The sequence below is a fragment of the Pelodiscus sinensis genome, chromosome 2 (genome assembly GCF_052426305.1).
Source record: "Pelodiscus sinensis isolate ZL-2025 chromosome 2, ASM5242630v1, whole genome shotgun sequence".
Taxonomy (NCBI): Eukaryota; Metazoa; Chordata; order Testudines; family Trionychidae; genus Pelodiscus; species Pelodiscus sinensis.
Window position 1 is genome coordinate 73,590,058 of NC_143053.1, and position 20,357 is coordinate 73,610,414.

General features: G+C 43.5%; 1 protein-coding gene across 3 annotated transcripts in view; it reads left to right on the forward strand.

The window, feature by feature from the left end:
- The window catches only part of CCDC178 (coiled-coil domain containing 178), a 382,168-nt gene that overhangs the window by 141,239 nt on the left and 220,572 nt on the right, over window positions 1-20,357 (forward strand). For all 3 annotated transcript variants that reach the window (XM_089776273.1, XM_089776275.1, XM_089776274.1), the window contains exons 14-16: window positions 5,004-5,117; window positions 14,291-14,436; window positions 19,869-20,028. In XM_089776273.1, the coding sequence (XP_089632399.1) occupies window positions 5,004-5,117; window positions 14,291-14,436; window positions 19,869-20,028 (420 nt within the window). The remainder of the gene's footprint in view (window positions 1-5,003; window positions 5,118-14,290; window positions 14,437-19,868; window positions 20,029-20,357) is intronic.

The following is a 20,357-nucleotide window of genomic DNA, read 5'->3' on the forward strand; positions in this document are numbered from 1 at the left end:
TAACAGTTAAGAATTTTTAACTTTCAATTAACATGCCTTGACAATCCTCTTTCAGCTTTTATGTTGTCTACTTTAATTCTCACAAAAGTAAAGAACATATAGCACTGGAATAGTATGTCTCCTGTAAATTCCTGCTTAAAGTTCCAGATCTGTAGAGAAGGCAATTAGCCTTTAATCTGCTGCTATCAAGAAATTATCAGAGTTATGCAGTAGAAACTTATAACTTTACATACAATGTTCAAACACATATTTTATCAGGATAGTAATTTTCAACAGACTGAGTTTTCAAATGAGATTTCATAAGGCATACTTTGTACAAAATTTATCATAAGAGTTGTAAAAGTTGTGGCCGTAATAGTACAGGTTGGACCTTCCTGGTCTGGCACCCTCAGGATGAGGGACTTTGCCGGACCTGGGAAGGTCATTTCTGCTCCACCACCCGAGTTCCCCGAGCCATGGCCTGGAGCTGTCCCCACCCCCACCAGAAGGGCTCCTGGCCCTACCATGGCAGCCCCACCACTGCACACATAGCCCCACTACCAGGCTCCCAGCCCCACAGGGCAGCCCATTGCCTCCCAGTTGCACCACACAGCTGCACCACTGGATGGCAGTGGGACTGCCGAGCTCCTAGTTGTAATGCTGGGCGGCCCTGCTGCCAGCTCCTGACCTCACCACTGGGCTTCTGCCTACCCCAGAAGCAGCCAGAGAGCCAACACAGGCTGCCCCAGGGATGCAGCTAGCTTCCTGCCTTAGAAAGGCAGGATAAGGGACAGGAGGGAGGTGGGCTGTGTCCTGCAGCAAAGCTCAGGCCAAATTCAGCAGCGGGTTATGTCCTGCCCACTCTGCCTCAAACTCTTGGGAGAACTTGGGAAACAAAACCTCTCTGTGCCTTGGTTCAATGCACAATGGGGATAACCCCACTGCTCCCTGGTCTTTCTATGCGCTTTCACAACTGGGCTCCAGTCCCGCTGCAGGGCTCCCAATCACCAACCCTCCATGGGAGTCTCTGGTCCTGAATATCCATGGTCCTTCCGGGTAAGGGATGTTGCCAAACCAGAGTCCCAAATAAAAGAGGTTCAACCTGTATAGACAACGTGTAGGCAAGGCTTTAGTCCTTAGGGACTATGCCACAGAATATGGTAGTCTCACTATTAAGATATATGGTGATGTAAATAGGCATGAGTGTGGGGGGAGAGCCTTTAAAGTCAGGGGTGGGGAACCTTTTTTGAGTCAGGGGCTGCTGACCCACAGAAAAATCAGTCAGTCTGACCCACAGAAAAATCAGGGGACAGCGGGGGCTGGAATGCTGGTGCAGGCTCCCCAGTGCTGGGAGGGGAGAGGAGCCCTGAGCCCCGAGAGCAGGATCCAGGCTAGCCAAGGACCACATCTGGCTCCTGGGCCTTAGGTTCAGCACCCTGCTTTAAGTCATTCTCAATTTTCCACAGTGACTGCAACAAGTTTTTCTAGCATGCCTTGTGGATCTTGCTTAGATGATCATAGAAGTATGGGTCTCAAACTGTGAAGAGACTGTAATTCACATCTGTATGCGTGCTCTAGATTTTACTTACACTTCCTTTCTCTTGATCACTGCCATGTATTATATGAACAAGCATTCAGGAGTTCACTCTTGCTCAATGTGACAAGAAGCTTTATGGATCTGGAAAAAGAGTAGGCTGCTTCACTTGCCTAACGAAGAAAACATTTTAATCTGAAGTGAAAACACAGTAGTCTACATAAGTGGTTTCTCAAAAATGTAATTACTGCTTTAAACTTCTTAAAGTGGTGGACTCCTCAAACAGACTGCATACTCTTTGGTAGCAAATTAAAGTGCCTTCAGTTCTGTTCCAGACACAACAGAGAAGACATATGGCTATTTAATGGACTTTTTCTTCTACAGGAGTGGAGTCAAGAGTTCTACTATGGCTTTAATAGGAAGCCATACAACTTTTTACAGAAAAGTTCTCAGGAAAAAAATCATTTTTGTCTTGTGACTCTGCCAGATTTAATTTAGACACAATTTTTGGTTCTCAAACTAAAATGTTGGTAGTTATGAAAACTTTCATGCCCTCTTTCAGCCCACATGAATCTTCTTTAGCAGCATCATGGTTAAGCTAGTGAAGACCTCCATCTCTACTGGAAGAACTTCCCTAAGCAATCTCACCTACAATTTTCTTGGAGTTCAGTTTTCTGATTGTTAAATACAGGCAGTCCCCGGATTACGTACAAGATAGGGACTGTAGGTTTGTTCTTAAGCTGAATCTGTATGTAAGTCGGAACTGGCGTCCAGATTCAGCCACTGCTGAAACTGACCACCAGTTCTGACTTACATACAGAATCAACTTAAGAACCCCAAGCGTCCCCAAGTCAGCTGCTGCTGAAACTGATCAGCAGCTGATTCCAGGAAGCCTGAGGCAGAGCAACTCTGCCTCGGACTTCCTGTAGTCAGCGCTGGTCAGTTTCAGCAGCGGCTAAATCAGGACGCCTGGAGCAGAGCAGCTGGGGTGCTGCTGGGTTGCTCCAGTAGCGCCGCTCCTCGGCGCTACTGGACCAACCCAGCAGCACCCCATCTGCTCTGCCCCAGGCGTCCTGATTCAGCCGTTGCTGAAACTGACCAGCAGCGGCTGAATCAGGACCAGAGCAGCTGGGGTGCTGCTGGGTTGGTCCAGTAGCGCCCAGAGCGGCGCTGCGGGACCAACCGGCAGCGCCCCAGCTGCTCTGCCACAGGCGTCCAGAGAAAAGCCTAGTCTGCTGGGGGGGGGGGGGGGCGGGCGTACTAGCTGCGCCCCCCCCCCACCCCAGCAGACCAGGAAGATGCGGGTGGCGGACCGAGACGCACCGCGGTCCCGCCGCCTGGGTCCTCCGTGGCTTTGCTCCCAGTCTCCCTGGTCTGCTGGAGACCAGCAGACCAGGGAGACGGGGAGCAAAGCCTCTGAGGACACCGGCAGTGGGACAGCCACGGGGCGTCTGGGCTGTCCCGCTGCCGGCTTTCCCCGCGGCTTTGCAAAGCCTGGGGAAGCTGGAAGCGGAGGAGCCCAGGCGCGCCTGGGTTGCCCCGCTGCCCGAGCCCCCCCCCGCGGCTTTGCAAAGCCTGGGGAAGCCGGCAGCGGAGCAGCCCAGGCGCGCCTGGGTTGCCCCGCTGCCCGAGCCCCCCCGCGGCTTTGCAAAGCCGGGGGAGGGGGGGCCTCGGGCAGCAGCTTTGCTCTGCGTCTTCCTGGTCTGCAGACCAGGGAGACGCGGAGCAGCTTTTCTCGCCCGGAGTACACGGGCGGCGGGACCGCGAGGTCCCGCAGTCCGTGTACTCCGGGGCAGCTCCGTTCGTAACTGCGAATCTGACGTAAGACGGATCCGCGTTGTCGGGGACTGCCTGTAATTAACTTCTCAGTCTAGAACTTCTCTTTCTCTGCCTTCACTCCCCACAGGAAATCCACTTGTCTTTCTTTCTCTTCTTTGTGTAGGTCCTGTGTAACACTTCTGACAATATTTTAACTATACAGTCACAGAGATATGGGATATTTTTTAAAAGTATGATAAAATTATTGGGATAGGTATTTTTTGTGTTTCAGGTGTAAGAAGTCACAATGGTTATATAAAACTGCAAAAAAATTCTAATAGCTAATAGTATTTTCAAAACAACATGTTAATGGCAGTGACTAATGTTGTTAGCCCTTCCCTAAGTAAAATTTAGTAGAAACAATGTGACAAAGATCACATCATTAGTCTTCTGGAGACCTGCAGAGGTGTGGTATCAGCGATATATCCTTGTCTTTAGCTGTATATTTGTTTCAATCTTAAAAGCTTGGAAACAATGTTTGCACAAGCAGGTTTGTATCTAAGTAATATTCAAATGTGTTGGTAATTTCAAGGAATAACTTAAACTTTTTGATTAAAACATGAAAGTATTGCAGTGGAATCAAAATGTGAATGCTCTTAATTACATATGATACATAATTTCATAATTTATTAAAGAAAACACTTTGAATAACTTTATCAGTATATATTTTATCATTATACAATACATACTCTATACTGTGTAAGTACAGAGTAATTGATAAATTTTACGTAATCGTTTTGTACATTAATATAAGTGTAAACTATTAAATGACAGTTATTAATGATGTAAATGTGTTTAGTACAGCGGATACTTAAAATACTATTTTTCTGGGTATGTTAATTAATAACATACTGGATTAGTGAATGATGTAAAAATGAGAAATCTCAACATGCTATTCTTTCTCTTCTTACAGTTTGTAGTTTTTCTTCCAAGTACTGTTTTCCTTGCTAGTTCACAGTCACTAAACCCAAAGTATTTCTTGCCTTCCTTTTGCTATTTTCATGATGGCCATTCAGAACACACATTTTGAAAACAATGTCGTAGCTGTGTTCCTCCCAGGATTTTAGAGACACAAGGTGAGTGAGGTTATGTCTACGCTGCAGGTTTTTTGCGGAAGAGGAAATAAAAATGGAACGCTCATTTGCATATCTCATGCTCTCATTTGCATATCTTCCAAACCTTTTTGCAGAAGAGGTTGTTGCGATAAAAAGCCCTGTGTAGATGGGGCCATTTGTCAGGAAAAAAACCTTTTGCGCAGGAGCCTGTAAACCTCATTTTTTGAGGAATAAAGGATCTTGGCAAAAGGGATTTTTTTTCCGACAAATTGCCCTGTCTACACAGAGCGTTTTATCACAAAAGCCTCTTTCACAAAAAGGATTGGAAGAAGATATGCAAATGAGAGCAAGAAATATGCAAATGAGTGCTCCATTTGCATTTCCTGTTCCACAATAAACCTGCAGTGTAGACGTAGCCTCAGGTAGTATGTGTTATTGAACCAACTCCTTCAGCTCTGGGTAAGTTCGAAAGCTTGTCTCTCACCAACAGATATTGGTCCAATAAAAGATGTAGAATGTCTATTTGTTATCTGTCAGAATAAACCCATAGAAAAATTGGGAGGAAAGGACAATCACTTTTGAATACTAAAACAACTGTCTGTGCAAATATTTTCCAGAAACTTTACAAGCTAAATCTGAGGCTGCAAGAACTAGAGGAACAAAAGAAACAAGCAGAACAACAACTGGAATACAAAAAGAATACCATGAAGAATCAATTAACTGATATACAGGTGAATAGTGTAATATCTGCAAGTTGTTTTAAAACTGCAAATTTATTAGGCTTAATTCCAAAGGTTAACCTGTAATTTCTACTTAGTTGCTTTGAATGTGTGTATATATACTATATATTCTATTTTCTATCTCTTACTTGAACTAACCTATTGGGTCCATAGCCTTGAGATAGGGTAAAGTATGAAGCAGAATTGATATTGGGGTCATTGAGAAGTCCTATGCTTTCTTCATTTGCTACACTGGCACAGATTGCTTGGGGGGCTTTAGGAAAGCAATGGAAAAAATCAATAAAGGAAGAAAAAGATTTTGGCTGTAATAAAAATTGCCTGCTGATTACACTTTTGCTCAGCAGATGGCATCTTCTTGTAAATCATTGCTTGTATCTGCTATATTAGTTACTAAACTGTATAATCCACAAAGAGAATTATTTTGCAGTTTATTACTGAAAACCACATTTTATATAAATATATGGTTATAAGCAGGTTTAAGAAACAAGCATTTTCTTTTCAGGATTGTTTTTAGTATTGTTATCCTTTCATTTGTGTAGCATATAAAACTAAGATATCATAGTATCAAGGATGTTTTTTGTTATAGTATCAAGGATGACTCATATAGTTTATAGGTAAACAAGCTTTTGGTTGAAGCATAGTAGCCTTTTTATTTCATGTATATAGTAGTTTTGCTATTGAAAAATTCATCCCCCAGACAAGAAAAGGTTATATTAGGGACCAGGAAACTCGATGTTGATTCTTTTAGATTGCTCCCTTTGGGGTGGGAGGACAGAATTTTTGTCTCCATCCTCTTAACAAATGTGCAGAGGTTGAGATCTACCAAAGCAGCAGAGACATTGACATAGAGGTTAAGTGACTGCACTGTTCTTCAGGGCACTCCCTTCCTATGCTAACATTTCTTTTACATATATGTGCCCAACTATCTGCTGTCCTTAAATCCAACATTGAGGTGAAGTTTCAGTTGGAGGAGTATGTCACAGAATGTAGTGTGGAATGGGGCAGCACATTATGTTATGTGAGGACATCTCCAGAGATTTGTGTCAGTAACAGCAATCCTATGTGTAAAAATATCGCAAACGTATTTTGACGTTATAGTATCTTATAACTCTGGAGGGCTAGCAATAGGAGTTTTAGAACTATGTAAAGGGATTCTTATTTGACTAGTATCCCTATGGATGCTTCAGTTCAGGTATGCATGTGCCTCCATGACCTTTGATCAGAGATTTTCAAAAGCAGTGCCTGTTTGACCTTTTCATATACCCTGAACATCCCTAAGCCCCATGTTAAGTATATGCAGAATTGTATGGGCAAACAACCTGCAGTCCCTTCTCAACCATTTTTGGCCTGAGATGGAGTATCAAGCATGTCCTCTTTATTCAGGCTGCTCTTGGTATAGTTTAGTTATTTGTTATCGGTAAACCAGGGACTGTCACCAACATCAGCTAAGGGAAATGTTCAAGACTCTGGTGACCGTCAACAGGGACTAGACTTTGATGGTGAAGAGTGTACTCCGATCTTAGCGCCCACATCATCATCATCACTGGATGAGGTGCTAGCTGGCACTACAGTGTTCCTAGCACTTGAGGATGTTAAGGTCCTCCAACAACTGCTCTGCAGAGTGGCTCAGGTTCTGGACATTAAAGCACAAAAGTTGACAGAAGAGAGAGACTCTGTGGCTCTATCATCACCTTTTAGTCCCTCATGAGTTGCCTTGTCACTCATAAAAATAATTGTGAGCAACAATAAGACATTGTGGCAGACCCCTATCTCCATTATGCTAAATGCTAAACATAATGGCTACGTCTAGACTGGCCCCAAATTCCGAAAAAGGGATGCAAATCAGGTAAGTCAGCATAGGGAAATCCGCGGGGGATTTAAATATCCCCCGCAGATTTAAATAAACATGGCCGCCGCTTTTTTTCCGGCTTGGGGAAAAGCCGGAAAAAAAGCGTCTTGAAGGTAGGAATAAGAGATCCTCCGGAAAAGGGCTTTATTCCGGAGGATCGCGCCAGTCTAGATGCTTTTTTTCCGGCTTTTCCCCAAGCCGGAAAAAAAGCGGCGGACATGTTTATTTAAATCCGCGGGGGATATTTAAATCCCCTGCGGATTTCCCTATGCTGACTTACCTGATTTGCATCCCTTTTCCGGAATTTGGGGCCAGTCTAGACGTAACCAATGAGAGGTGTTATTTTGTCTCCTCCCGCAATGTAAACTTTTATATACACACCCATCCCTGGACTCCCTTGTTGTGGGTGTAGCAAATCACCAGGAATGACAAGGTTACCAGGGACCTTCCCCTAAATACAGGGAAGCTAAGAGACTCAATCTATTTGGGAAGAAGATCTATTCTATGGATGGCCTGCAACTGTTTCGCTAACCAACAGGCCTGAGGGATTTCAACGTATTTATAAAGAAAATAACAAATGGTTTCTCTGACCTCCATCATTCCCTCACTAGATTTAGCAAACCAATATGCCACCCATGACTTAAAGGATGTGTGCTACCACATATTGATAATGGAAATACTTCCAGTTTGTGGTAAACAAGACACAGTATCAATTTATGGTCCTCCCATTTGACCTGTCATCAGCACCTTAAGTTTTCACCAAATGTATGGCAGTCGTAGTAGCGTTTCTATGCAGAAACCAAATTTAGGTGTACTCATGTCTTGATAATTGGCTGACCAAATGGCATTCCAGGCAACAGGTGCAGGTTCACCTCATATTTATCAGAAACATGTTCAACAACCTGGGCCTCCTCATAAGCAAAGTCCATACTGTCCCCCGTCCAGAGGTTAAAATTCATAGGGGCAATTCTGGACTTAACTCAAGCCAGAGCATTCCTACCAGAGTAACGGTTCCATACTTTGTCAAGTATTATTTGAAGTCACAGAAAGTTTTCCAACACCACAGCAAGGAACTGTCTCAAGCTCCTAGTGCACATGGTAGCGTGTACGTACGAAGTGCAGCATGCCAGACTAAGGCTCTGACTGCTCCAGTCATGGTTAGCATAGGATATTAACCAACCTAAGACAAATTGGACAGAGCAGTGACTCTCCCAGAATCAATACAAGACTTCCTTCTAAGGTGGCTTAACCCCTGGGAGGTATGTGCAGGGGTCCCTTTCATCAACTCTCAGCCTTTCATTTCTCTAGTTATGGATGCTTCTGATTTGGGTTGGGGTGCCCACCTTGTGGGACTTAGGACCAAGGTCTGTGGTCACAAGAGAGCCTAGCTTTTCACAACAACATCAGGGAGCTCAGGGCAGAGAGGTGTGCATGTCAGATTTTCAGGGTTCACCTACCAGGTCAATATGTGTCAGTTATGGTAAACAACATAACCTCCATGTTCATTTTGACCAACAGGGGTGTATGAGCCTCTCCCCTGTGCCAAGAAGCTCTAAAGCTCTGAGAATACAGTATACAACATTCAGTACAACTACAGGCATTGTACCTCCCCGCCGCATACAATGAATTGGCAGATCACCTCCTCAGGTCCTTCAGTAGACACGCTAGGAAGTGTCAGCAGTTCTGCTTCTTCCAAAGCCACAGCCTGGGCTCCGCTCCTCCTTTATGGGCAAGGTCCTGTCCTTTATGTGTTTCCATCTATTCTGCTCTTCCACAAGGTCAAGAGGCAGTGAGCACAAGTAATAATAATAGCTCCAGCACGGCCTTATCAGCTGTGGTACATGTTGCTCCTAGATATGTCAGTGGATATACCAGTTACACTACCATTCTTTCCACACCTCTTGACACAAGATCACAGTTGCCTTCAGCACCCAAACCTTCAGTCCCTACACCTCACAGCTTGAAAGCTCCCTGGTTAAACCCCACAGAGCTCACCTGTTCAGACCATGTCAGACACATTTTGCACAGCAGCAGAAAGTTGTTGACCAGTGTGATGCATTTAGCTAATTGGTGGAAGTTCTCAATCTGGGCTGCTCAGCATCATTCCCCTCCTACATTGGCCCTAATACCTCCCATTTTGGACTAGCTCTTTCACCTAAGTCAGGAAGGTCTTTTCCTTCCTTCAATAAGGGTGCATTTGGTGGCCATCTCTGAGTTTCACCCAGGTTTGGATGGATGTTCAGTGTTTACAAACCCCCTGATTACTCACTCCCTTAAAGGTTTGGGCAGACTTTATCTGCACATACATCAGCCTGTTCCAGTCTGGGTCCTTAATCTAGTCCTTTCTAGACTCATGGTCCTGCCCTTTGAACCCTTAGCAAACTGTTCACTCTTATATCTCTCCTATAAGGTGGCCTTTTTGGTGACCATAACTTCAACCAGTAGAGTATCCAAACTGAGAGCCCTAATATAAAAAACACCCTACACTGTGTTCTATAAGGACAAATTCCAGATTAGGCCTCATCTGGCTTTTCTTCCAAAAGTAGTGTCATAGTTTCATTTGAAGCAAGACATTTTCCTGCCTGTGTTCTGTCCCAAGCTACACTCTACTCTTAGGGTGTGTGTACACAACAGGGCTTAACTAGAAATAAGCAACGCAAATTGAACTACATCAATTGCATAGCTTATTTTGAAATAGCTTATTTCAAGTTTTGGTGCTGTCTACACAGCACTTATTTATTCAAAATAGAGCACTCTTTTCCCAACTTCCTTTACTCCTCATAAAATGAGGGTTACAGGAAGCAGAGTAAGAAGTCTTCCAGCTTGACAGTATTTTGACATTATGTCAAAATAACTACTAGCTGTGTAGACATGGGCTATGTTATTTTGAAATAATGCTAGTTATTTCAAAATAATGTTGCTGTGTAGACATAGCTTAGAGAGCAGAAACTGCACTCCTGCAATGTCTGTAGGGTTCTAGCCTTCTACACTGAGAGAACTAAACCATTCTGTAAATCTGTCCAACTGTACTTGGCTTTTGCAGATTGGATGAAGAGCCAGCTATTGTCTACACAATGCATCTCATCATGGATTATGTCTATGAGTGCTAGAAACTAATGGGTGTTCCTGTACTTTCAATCACAGCTCATTCTACCAGGGCATAAGATTCTTCTATTGCCTTTCTGGTCCAAGGCCCCATTCTCAAAATCTATAGTGCCACTACATGGTCCTTGATCTGTACATTCACATTACAAAGCAAGCCAGGGATGATGCCTCTTTTGGATGAGCGATCTTTCAATCAGTGGTTAGCTCTGACTCCATCTCCTCACCTTCTGCTTGTGAATTACCTAATTGGAATACACATAAACAAGAACTTGAAGAAGAGAAATTGGTTATGTACTTTCTCATAAATGTCCTTATTTGAGATGCGTTGTTTATATCTGTTCCAATACCCACCCTCCTTCCCCTCTATCAGAATAACCAGCAAGAAGGAACCGAGAACAAGACAGGTTAGTAGGGCTCTATATTGGGTGCCATGGAGGCATGATTCCAAGGGGCACTGTCATGAGGTGGTTATTTTCAGCCTCCTCTGAGGCAGGGAGATAGGCCTTTAAGGCACCTCAAAGAATGTTCTATCCCATGTGTCTCTTTCCCTATGGCTCAGGGTCTATGGTTACACCCTGCCTTGGGCTACTTCTTACTCTACTCACAACCATTAGCTTCTTCTTCAGTTTCTTCCAGGATGGCAGCTTCTCCCACCATTCCTCGCTGACTGTCCTCCATGATTTGACCCTCCATAGCTCTTCCTGCAGAGCTCTGGCAGAAGTGTCTTCCTCCATGGTGGTCAGCCCTGACTGAGTTGCTCCACTGACCTTTATTCCTATCTTCCAGTTGGAGCATGCCCAGAAGGGCTGTGGGGTAGGGTTCTCTCAGCCAGGTAGTTCAGTCATCAGTGGAATTCATGGTCAGCTACCATCCAGTTTCTGAGTGCTACGTTCTAAGATATTTTGAGTTGGGTGGGTAGAGTGGTTGCACATATGACCAGATGAATTACACCCATGCAACATCACAAACTTTCAGCCACTAGTTCTATTTAAAGTTTGTATTTTGCTACATTAGCATTTAAGATGACAGTTTCTTCAAAAGTCCATATTATAATATATTCATCAGCGATGTCCGGGGGTAAAATTGGCAGACACTACTCCAATTTTCATTTTTTTAAATTTGTTTTCCTTTGATTATAGTACAGTACAACTGCTTGGAAACATTTATTAGTTGTGCATATGTTTCTGCTTTCCAAAAATGTGTTTAAATCTAGAATCCATGAGATAAATGTCATATCAGTGTTGAGTTCCATCTCCGTTTTCTCCCCACTTCAATTTAAGAATTACATTAGGGGACGTCTGTGGCAAAACAGGAAACAGAATCTGGATCTTCTGAGTCCTTGTCTGTTCCATGTTCCCCACACTGTGTAGGCACAGATCACGCCACACCTCATACCCCATTGCCTGAACCCACTTGTAGTTAGAAAAAGTTTGTGAACTCACTGTAAGTATCCTCCCTGGGGTTGGTGCTGGACTGGAAGACGTCCTGGAAACTGGCTTCAGCATCATGACCAGCTTCTGGCTCTCGGGGATCTGTGGCTGGCTACTCTCCTCCTCATCCTCCTCCGCCACCACACTGTCATGCATGCTGATGCCAGACATGTCTTGGCCACACTCCATGACCACACTAGGGAAGCTGGCTGTGCCCTCCCAAATGGCATCCCGCTGCTTGTCATAGTGATGTATGTGAAGTCCTGCCCAAGAGTGTTCATTCAGCTCCTTCACCTTATGGTAGGACTACTTCAGCTCCTTGACCTTGTCTTGTCATTGCTGGGCATCCCTGGAATATACTTTAGCCATCAGGCAGCCTGAAATCTTTCCATAAATATTGGCATTCCTCGTGCTGGTTCAGGGCTCAGAGAGGATGGACTCATCTCCCCATGCCTCAGTGAGGTCCAAGAGAACCTGGGAAACTACACACTGGTGCTCTTCTGTGCCCCTGGGAACTGGCACCTGTATGAACAGAAGTACTCAAAGTCATCACTATGTTCCTAGGATTGTTGGAAGTCATCTCCATGTGTGCTGTGGTGTGCTGCTGACTCTGAAAGTACTCGCAATGCTGGCCACACGAGAAATACCTTTCTGATTTACCTGGGGCTTTTTGAGTTTTCCAGGAGAGCAGTAGAGGTACAGAGCAATCAGAGCGAGGAAGTGCAGGAGGGCTCCCAAAGGGCAATAGCTTCATCTTTTGGTCAACACTGTATCTATACTACCATAAATTTGGCCATGCAAAATTGGGAATAGTGTTACTTCTCGTGAAAAGCAGGAGTACTGAAATCAACTTTAGTGGCTCCTAAGTGTGACACAACAGGTTTGATAGTGTGGGCGCATCACTTAGAAAATCAAAATTCAATGTAGGGTCTTAGTGGAGACTAGGCCTTGGATACTTACCTATGTGTGGAAAAGTTTAAGGCACACACATTTTAGCTTTAACTTTTTGTGCCTATGAATGTATAAGATTGGGAGAATAATTTCTACAAATCTTCATGGAAATATATTGCAATATTCTATCGGCATTTGTAAGTATTTTGATAAATTAAGGTGAAAGTTGTACCTAGGATTGTGACCCTGATTAATGCCATTGTGTTATACGACCTTTGGCAGAGCCACTGTCAAGAGCATCTCCAGCAGCGATGCCAGTTCCCCATCATATTGGCTAACTGGATTTCTGTGATTGCTAAGCAGCTGGCCGTGATGGGAAAAAAATGGGTGGATAACCAGCTGAGTGACAGTGGGCATGGGCTGGGATTCTGGAACCTAGATGGACCATAGGTCCATCTGGTCCATTTTTATCCCCTAGTGGGAAGAGGATTTACATGGGTAGTTGAGAGAGGTTGGACTCTGTTTTGGGGCTCACAACTGGATGTTGCTTGCATTTGTATTTCTTACTTATTTTACATTTTCAAGGCATTTCTAATTGATTTTGTGCCCTTGTTTGGAGTGGAGTTTCTGTTTCTGATTTTGTGCAATGCTGTTTGATCTTGGATCCAAACTTTTAATCAACACAAAACCCCCACTTCCATTGAAATCAATGGCCACAGAATTGTGCCTCGTGTGAAAAGTTTTGAGGTTATATTTCACCTGCTAATGATTTTGCATATGCAAGCCATTGTTTGTTTAAGAGGACAACATAATTATATGAAGCTGTTTATCTACTATATATTTGAGAGAGTTTATCTGCCTGTCTGTCCATCTGTTGTTCAAGAATTCTTCCTAAATGGTAAGACCAAGGACTACCAAATTTGAAATACAGCTTCCTTTTATCGTAACTTAAAGCAAGGTAAGGGTTTGGTTGTGCCAGGAAAATGAGATGTGCCTGAAGTGCAATTGCTTATCAGAAAAACACACAGAAAACAGACAGAATCACCAGGAAGATAAAAGGGGCTGACTAGGGGTACACCCCCTGTGTGCAGGACTGCCCCAGCCTTGAGCCTCCCACCCCTCAAAACCCTTTAGAGAGGGGTGGCGCTGAAGCTCCTCCCCTGCTTCATACAGGAATATTGCTGGCTGTTCCTCTTCATCAAATAGGGAGGAGAAAGTGCACAGTTTGCTGCATTCCTCAATCTGACTGGGAACGCAGGACAGATGAACCTGGATCTGCCCCTCCCCTCCCCCAGCTGTGCCTGCTTAAGCTGCAGTGGCCATGGAGAGGTGCTTCTCACCTGGCCCCAAACTGCTGCAGCGAGAGAGGGGTGGGGTAGTCCTCTCTCCCCAGGCAGCCTGCATACTGAATCCCTCATTCCTAGTCTCATGCCAGAACAATGATTTAAATGAAGAAAAACAAATCGGCTACGTCTAGACTACGTCCTTTTGTCGTAAAAGGGATATAAATTAGACGTATCACAATTGCTAATGAAGCGGGGATTTAAATCTCCCCCGCTTCATTAGCATAAAAATGGCTGCCGCTTTTTTTCATCACGGAGCTTTGCCGGAAAAAAGCGCCAGTCTAGATGCTGATCTTGTGGAAAATAAAGCCTTTTCCGAAAGATCCCTTATCCCTTATTTCATAGATTTAAATTCCCGCTTCATTAGCAATTGCGATACGTCTAATTTACATCCCTTTTACGAAAAAGGGATGTAGTCTAGACATAGCCATCTTGTTTGAGTTAAGTATCCTGTGTGTGTGTGTGTGTGTGTGTGTGTGTGTGTGTGTGTGTGTGTGTGTGTACACATACACATAAATTCACACATGTTTTCTTATTTGTTTCTAGGAAAAATATTCAGATGTTTCCAGTCGGCTAAATGAAACTACTTACATTATTGAAAATTTTCAAAACAGAATAAATGAATTAAATGGATTAGCAGAGACAAAGCAAAGACAAATGGAAACAACAGAGGAATCTCTTATAGAGTTGAGGTAAAAATTTCCATTTCTATAAAAGATTTTTAAAATGTAGTTTTTATGTTATCTTTACAGAATTATTTATAGCAAATCTAATGCAGTTTTATCAATAATTCAAAAGTATTTTGTTTGATTATTCTTTGTGGGTTTTGTGCATTTGTAGAAGACATTCATGATAAATTGTCTGCCTGGTAAATGGTATTTCAGGCATCAGGACTATTTTCCAAAATCTAATAATATCCATGGTCAGTTGCATCTTTAATTAATGGAGGATTTTTTTGTATTCTGGTTTTTCTCTGTTTCAAAAAATGTGGACCTACGCTTACTGTGACTGATGAATCTTGAAAATAATCTCCAAGGGTCCTATCCAGCTGAAAATACCTGTAGCCTGGTAGGCCATGCAAGCCTTGGAGAGCCATATATGATGATTGCACAGCAGGCTTACTCTTCTCTAGGATAAAGGTGAGCCTGCTGTGCAATGTCAAAGAGAAAATAGCTCTGTGCTGTTACTGTTGAATTGCAAAGCTACTTACAGGATGGGGAAACTTGTGAAAAAAGAGTGTCTTGTCACCATACACTGTAGCTCCTTTTCTGCAATCACATTTACTTCCATTTGCTGGTGCTACATATTCCCAGCTGCCTGGGATTGGCTTCTTCCAAACTGTGATTCAAGCAGATGGATTCCACTGAACTTAGTGTTCAGACCTTTAGACCTCTGTTGAACTCCAAAAATATGGATGATCAGTGCTCAGAACCCCTCTTGTTTCCAAGGATCTCACATCCATGATTGACACTGACATCCATTTGATTTGTTTCATGCATTGGGATATTGTATTCCAAACTCTTTCTTTGGTTCTCGCCAAGAATCTTTAAAAGCAGTGAAAGATTGTAGGGCTTGTTCAGTCACTTTCAGTCTCTGATTCTGAATAGTTAATTAATCCAGCACTCCTTCTGCTGAGGGATTCCTCAACAATTTTTCCTATTCCCCCTCTTTTAAAAGACCATCAATTTTGAAATATAGTAAAGAATACTTTTCATACTTCTTGAGCCTCTGCATTTCAGGTATACCATCTCATTCTAGAGATCTGAAGCCATTCCACTTCCAAGACTTGGATCCAAAGGATTAAAGTTGCTTGTTCCTCCATCTAACTTTTTTCATTCTGCCCTGCACAAAGATCATACACCACAAGTAGAATTCCTCCCCCATGTGAATTGCTGGAAAGCTAGGACTGTACAACTATTTCCCCTATGGTCATTGGAGCATACAGACTGGCTACGTCTAGACTGGCATGATTTTCTGCAAATGCTTTTAACAGAAAAGTTTTCCGTTAAAAGCATTTGCAGAAAAGAGCGTCTAGATTGGCACGGATGCTTTTCCGCAAAAGCACTTTTTGTGGAAAAGCGTCCGTGCCAATCTAGACGCGCTTTTCCACAAAAAAGCCCTGATCGCCATTTTTGCGATCAGGGCTTTTTTGCGCAAAACAAATCTCAGCTGTTTACACTGGCCCTTTTGCGCAAAAGTTTTTTGCCCCAAAGGGAGCAGCATAGTATTTCTGCAAGAAGCACTGATTTCAGACAGTAGGAAGTCAGTGTTCTTGCGGAAATTCAACCGGCCAGTGTAGACAGCTGGCAAGTTTTTCCGCAAAAGCAATTGCTTTTGCGGAAAAACTTGCCAGTCTAGACACAGCCACTGTGTTTAGAAAAGGGGTGGGAAAAAGGAAAGGAAAGGAAAGGGTTCTTTCGCATTACTTGCTACTTCTTGCTGATTGTTATTTCCTGTCAGTGAGGATTAGTGGTGAGAATATGAAGAAAAAAGGAATATTAATTTATTTTATAAATTTATAAATTTATTTTATTCTATTAATGTTTCTAATAATCTGTCCCACTAGTTGGCATTTTATGTGCATATCTTAAAGAAGCCTTTTCCTGGAACAAATTCCTATTATTTTCTGGGTGGTAAACCTAGAATAATGTTAAACATGCTAATCTATTTGGATTGTATTCTCTACCTTTGGGTGGAATGGCTTTAGTGTCTGTTATACAGCTTTGGAAGAACCTTTCTGGAAGTTGGCAGGAAGGGCTAACAAAGTATTCCCAGCATTCTCTTCAAAACACTTGAACTGATGCCATCTATGAGGAGAATGATTAACTCATCTGTGAGAATTACTCTACATCTATACTGCTTCCCTCTTGCGGAAGAGGAAATGCAAATGGAGTGCTCATTAGCATATGTTGGGCTCTCATTTGCATATTCTCTTCCAATCATTTTTGTGGAAGAGGTTTGAGGAATAAGGGTTCTTGCGCAAAAGGGGATTTATAAAAAGGCTCCATCTACACAGCGTTTTTTTGTGCAAAAACCTCTTCTGCAAAAAGGATTGGAAGAGAAAATGCAAATGAGAGCGTGACATATGCTAATGAGTGCTCCATTTGCATTTCCTCTTCCACAAGAGGGAAGCAGTGTAGCGCCTTAGTGTAGATATTGACAAAATTAATGCAAATATCAGGTAAGAAACTTTACTTTTTGGTCTGGATCAGTTTCCTAGAACCAGTAACAAAAGATGATAATTCAAATACCTCAGTAGATATTTAATCTGTTCATCAGCAGACCCATGATATGGAAGTTGCTGTTTCTATGAAGAAGCCATTCATACTTTAGGGAAACAGCTGGAGACAACATCCTTTGATTCCAGGTGTTGATTCCTGCCTGGCTTGGTGGAGAAACTGGTGACATGAGGTTCCTGCTGCTGCCTTCACGCATGGCTATTGCTTACTTTCTAGCTTACTCCATCAGAGATTTCTCTGATCTCCTCTCCCACTTATTAAAAAGTGAAACCCTAATGTGACAGGTTCCTGGGCGCGAGCACCCGCCCCTCACCGGGGCAAGGCCCTGAGAGCCCCCGGCCTGTCTCAGTTTCCCCCAAGAGGCGGCTTTATGGGCGCAAGATCCTCGCACTCCAGTCTGAGGACAGGGCCCTGCGAGCACACTGCCTACTCAGTACATGGGGCAGAAGTACCTCAAGGGGGCTTTGGCTCTCCAGTCAGAGTCCTAGGAGGGTCCGAGGTCAACAGTAATGGCCTGTGGGGCTGATGAAAGGGCGGAATGCCACAGGTACTGGCTGCACATGCCGAGGGAGGAAGGGGTTTAGGGGAACCCGGGCCCTCCCTCTCCACTGGGTCCCAACCCAGGGCCCTAAGGGTGGGGGTTCTTCACCCCTACATGGCTGACAGGGATCCAACCCGAAGCTCGCCAGCCCACGGGTGCCAAAAGTGCTCTGCCCTCGGCTGTTTCCTAATTCCCTCTGGCTGCCCAGGTTCGCAGGGGGGTTCCCCGGATCTTACTGCCATTCTGCCTTCCTGCTCAGACCTGGCATGGCCGCTGCCACCCAGGATCCACGGAGTACTCCTCTGCGAGGTCTTGGGGGAGCCCCTTTGGCTGCCCAGGTGAGGGCTCAACTCTTTGCTCCCCTCCCGGCTCTCTCCTGGGCCCGATTTAAATGGCCCACTGCCGGGCATCCCTCCATTAAGGCATACGCCGGCCGCGTGGCGGGCTGCCATTTCCGCAGGCTGCGGCTGCCTGACGGATGCGCAGTCCTAAAACCCGCAGGCCACTGGGGGTAAAGAGGAGCAAGTTTTATCATGGAGGATATCCTCAAGGAATCCATTTTGAAGCACTTGGAAGAGAGGAAAGTGATCAGGAATAGTCAACATGGATTCACGAAGGCCAAGTCATGGCTGACCAAGCTGATTAGCTTCCATGATGAGTTAACTGGCTCTGTGGACATGGGGAAGTCAGTGGATGGGATATAATTTGACTTTAGCAAAGCTTTTGATACTGTCTCCAACAATATTCTTGCCAACAAGGAAGTATGGGTTGGATAAATGGACTGTAAGGTGGATAGAAAGTTGGCTAGATTGTTGGGCCCAACAGGTAGTGATCAATGGCTTGATGTCTGGTTGGTGGTGAGTTTCAAGTAGAGTGCCCCAAGGATCAGTTCTAGGACCACTTTTGTTCAACATCTTTATTAATGATCTAGATGAAGGGATAAATTGTACCTTCAGCAAGTTTGTGGATGACACTCAGCTAAGGGAAGAGATAGATATATTGTAGGGTAGGGATAGGGCCCAGAGTGACCTAGACAAATTGGAGGATTGGGCAAAAAGAAATCTGATAAGGTTCAGCAAGGACAAGTGCAGAGTCCTGAATTTGGGATGGAAGAATCCCAAGCATTGTTACAGGCTGGGGACCGACTGGCTAATTAGCAGTTCAGCAGAAAAGGACCTAAGGATTACAATGGATGAGAAGCAGGATATAAGTCAACAGTGTGTCTTTGTAGCCAAAAAGGCTAATGGCATATTAGGGTGCATTAGGAGCAGCACTTCCAACAAATCTAGGTAAGTTATAATTCCCCTTTATTCGGCATTGGTGAGGCCACACCTGGAGTATTGCATCCAGTTCTGGGCCCCCCATTATAGAAAGGATGTGGACGCATTAGAGAGGGTCCAGCAGAGGGCAACCAAAATGATTAGGGGGCTGGAACACATGACAAGGAGAGGCTGAGGGATTTGGGCTCTTTTAGTCTGCAGAAGAGAAGAATGAGGGGGGATTTGATAGCAGCCTTCTACTTCCTGAAGTGGAAGTTCCAAAGAGAGGCTGTTCTCAGTAGTGATGGATGACAGAATGAGGAGCAATGGTCTCAGGTTACAGTGGGGGAGGTCTAGGTTGGATAGTAGAAAAAACTGTTTCACTAGAAGGGTGGTGAAGTACTGGAATGAGTTACCTAGGGAGGTGGTGGACTCTGGATTCCTAGGGGGTTTTAAATCCTTGCTTGACAAAGTCCTAGCTTGGATGATTTAATTAGTGTTTGTCCTGCTTTGGGCAGGGGGCTGGACTCAATGACCTCCTGAGGTCTCTTCCAGCCCTAGGATTCTATGATTGGATTAGTGGGGAATAGCTAACACTTGGTGTCCTAAGGGAACTGGATGTGCGAGTACTTGATCATGTTGGAACTTTTCACTTCCCTGTGCTTAACAGTCTACATAATGTGCCTGGGACATGAGAAGAAGGAAATGAGAGCAAAGGGGACTCATGCTTGCAAGCTGCATCTCACACAAGTATAATTTTAAAGGAAAACTTTCCATGGGAGGGGAAAATGATCCTTTCCAAGGAAAACTGATATTTTTAAAGTAGAAGCTGTTTTTGAAGTTGCAGAGAGTTTTAAATGTTAGTAGTCTGATGGGGTTAGATTAGTAGGCAGAGTACATGCAAGGCATTCAAAATAACATAAGTGTGTGTGTGTGTGTGTGTGTGTATATAATCACATGGTTTTAAATGCTGTTCCAAATGGATCTTAACATATATGAAATTAATCTTTCTGTCTAAAGTAAAATTAAATATGAAACTAAATAAAGTAAGACTAAAAATCAATTTTAAATGTTTTCTTTTGAAGGAAAAATTTTAGTGCTGTTAGTTCTAAGCAGGAGAAAAAGCAGATGATAGTGGATTACTTCAAAAATGAATTAGAAAAATATGAGAAGAAAATACAGCACGAGGAAAAAACATATGGAGAATTACTGTGGACTAGACAGAAAAATTTGGAAGATATGAAGGTGGGTACCATTAGAACTATTTTTTTTAACAGAAGCAAAATGGAATGGAATCACTTAAAGCTGGCTACTTGCTGATGTCTTTTAAATACTTTAGCACAGTTTTATTAAATGTCCAGTATATAAGAACACAATCTTCTTGGCAATAAACAAGTAATACTCCTATTGAAGACCATTGCTATTTTTCTGTGTTAGAACTATAGGATCTGGTCCTGACATTCTTAAATGACTTCCTTTAGGAAAAGTATATCATTCTTAATTTGATATTGTATGTTTGTGTTAAGAGTTTCCCATTCTATTTTACTGACCTCTATTGTACAAGTAATAAATAC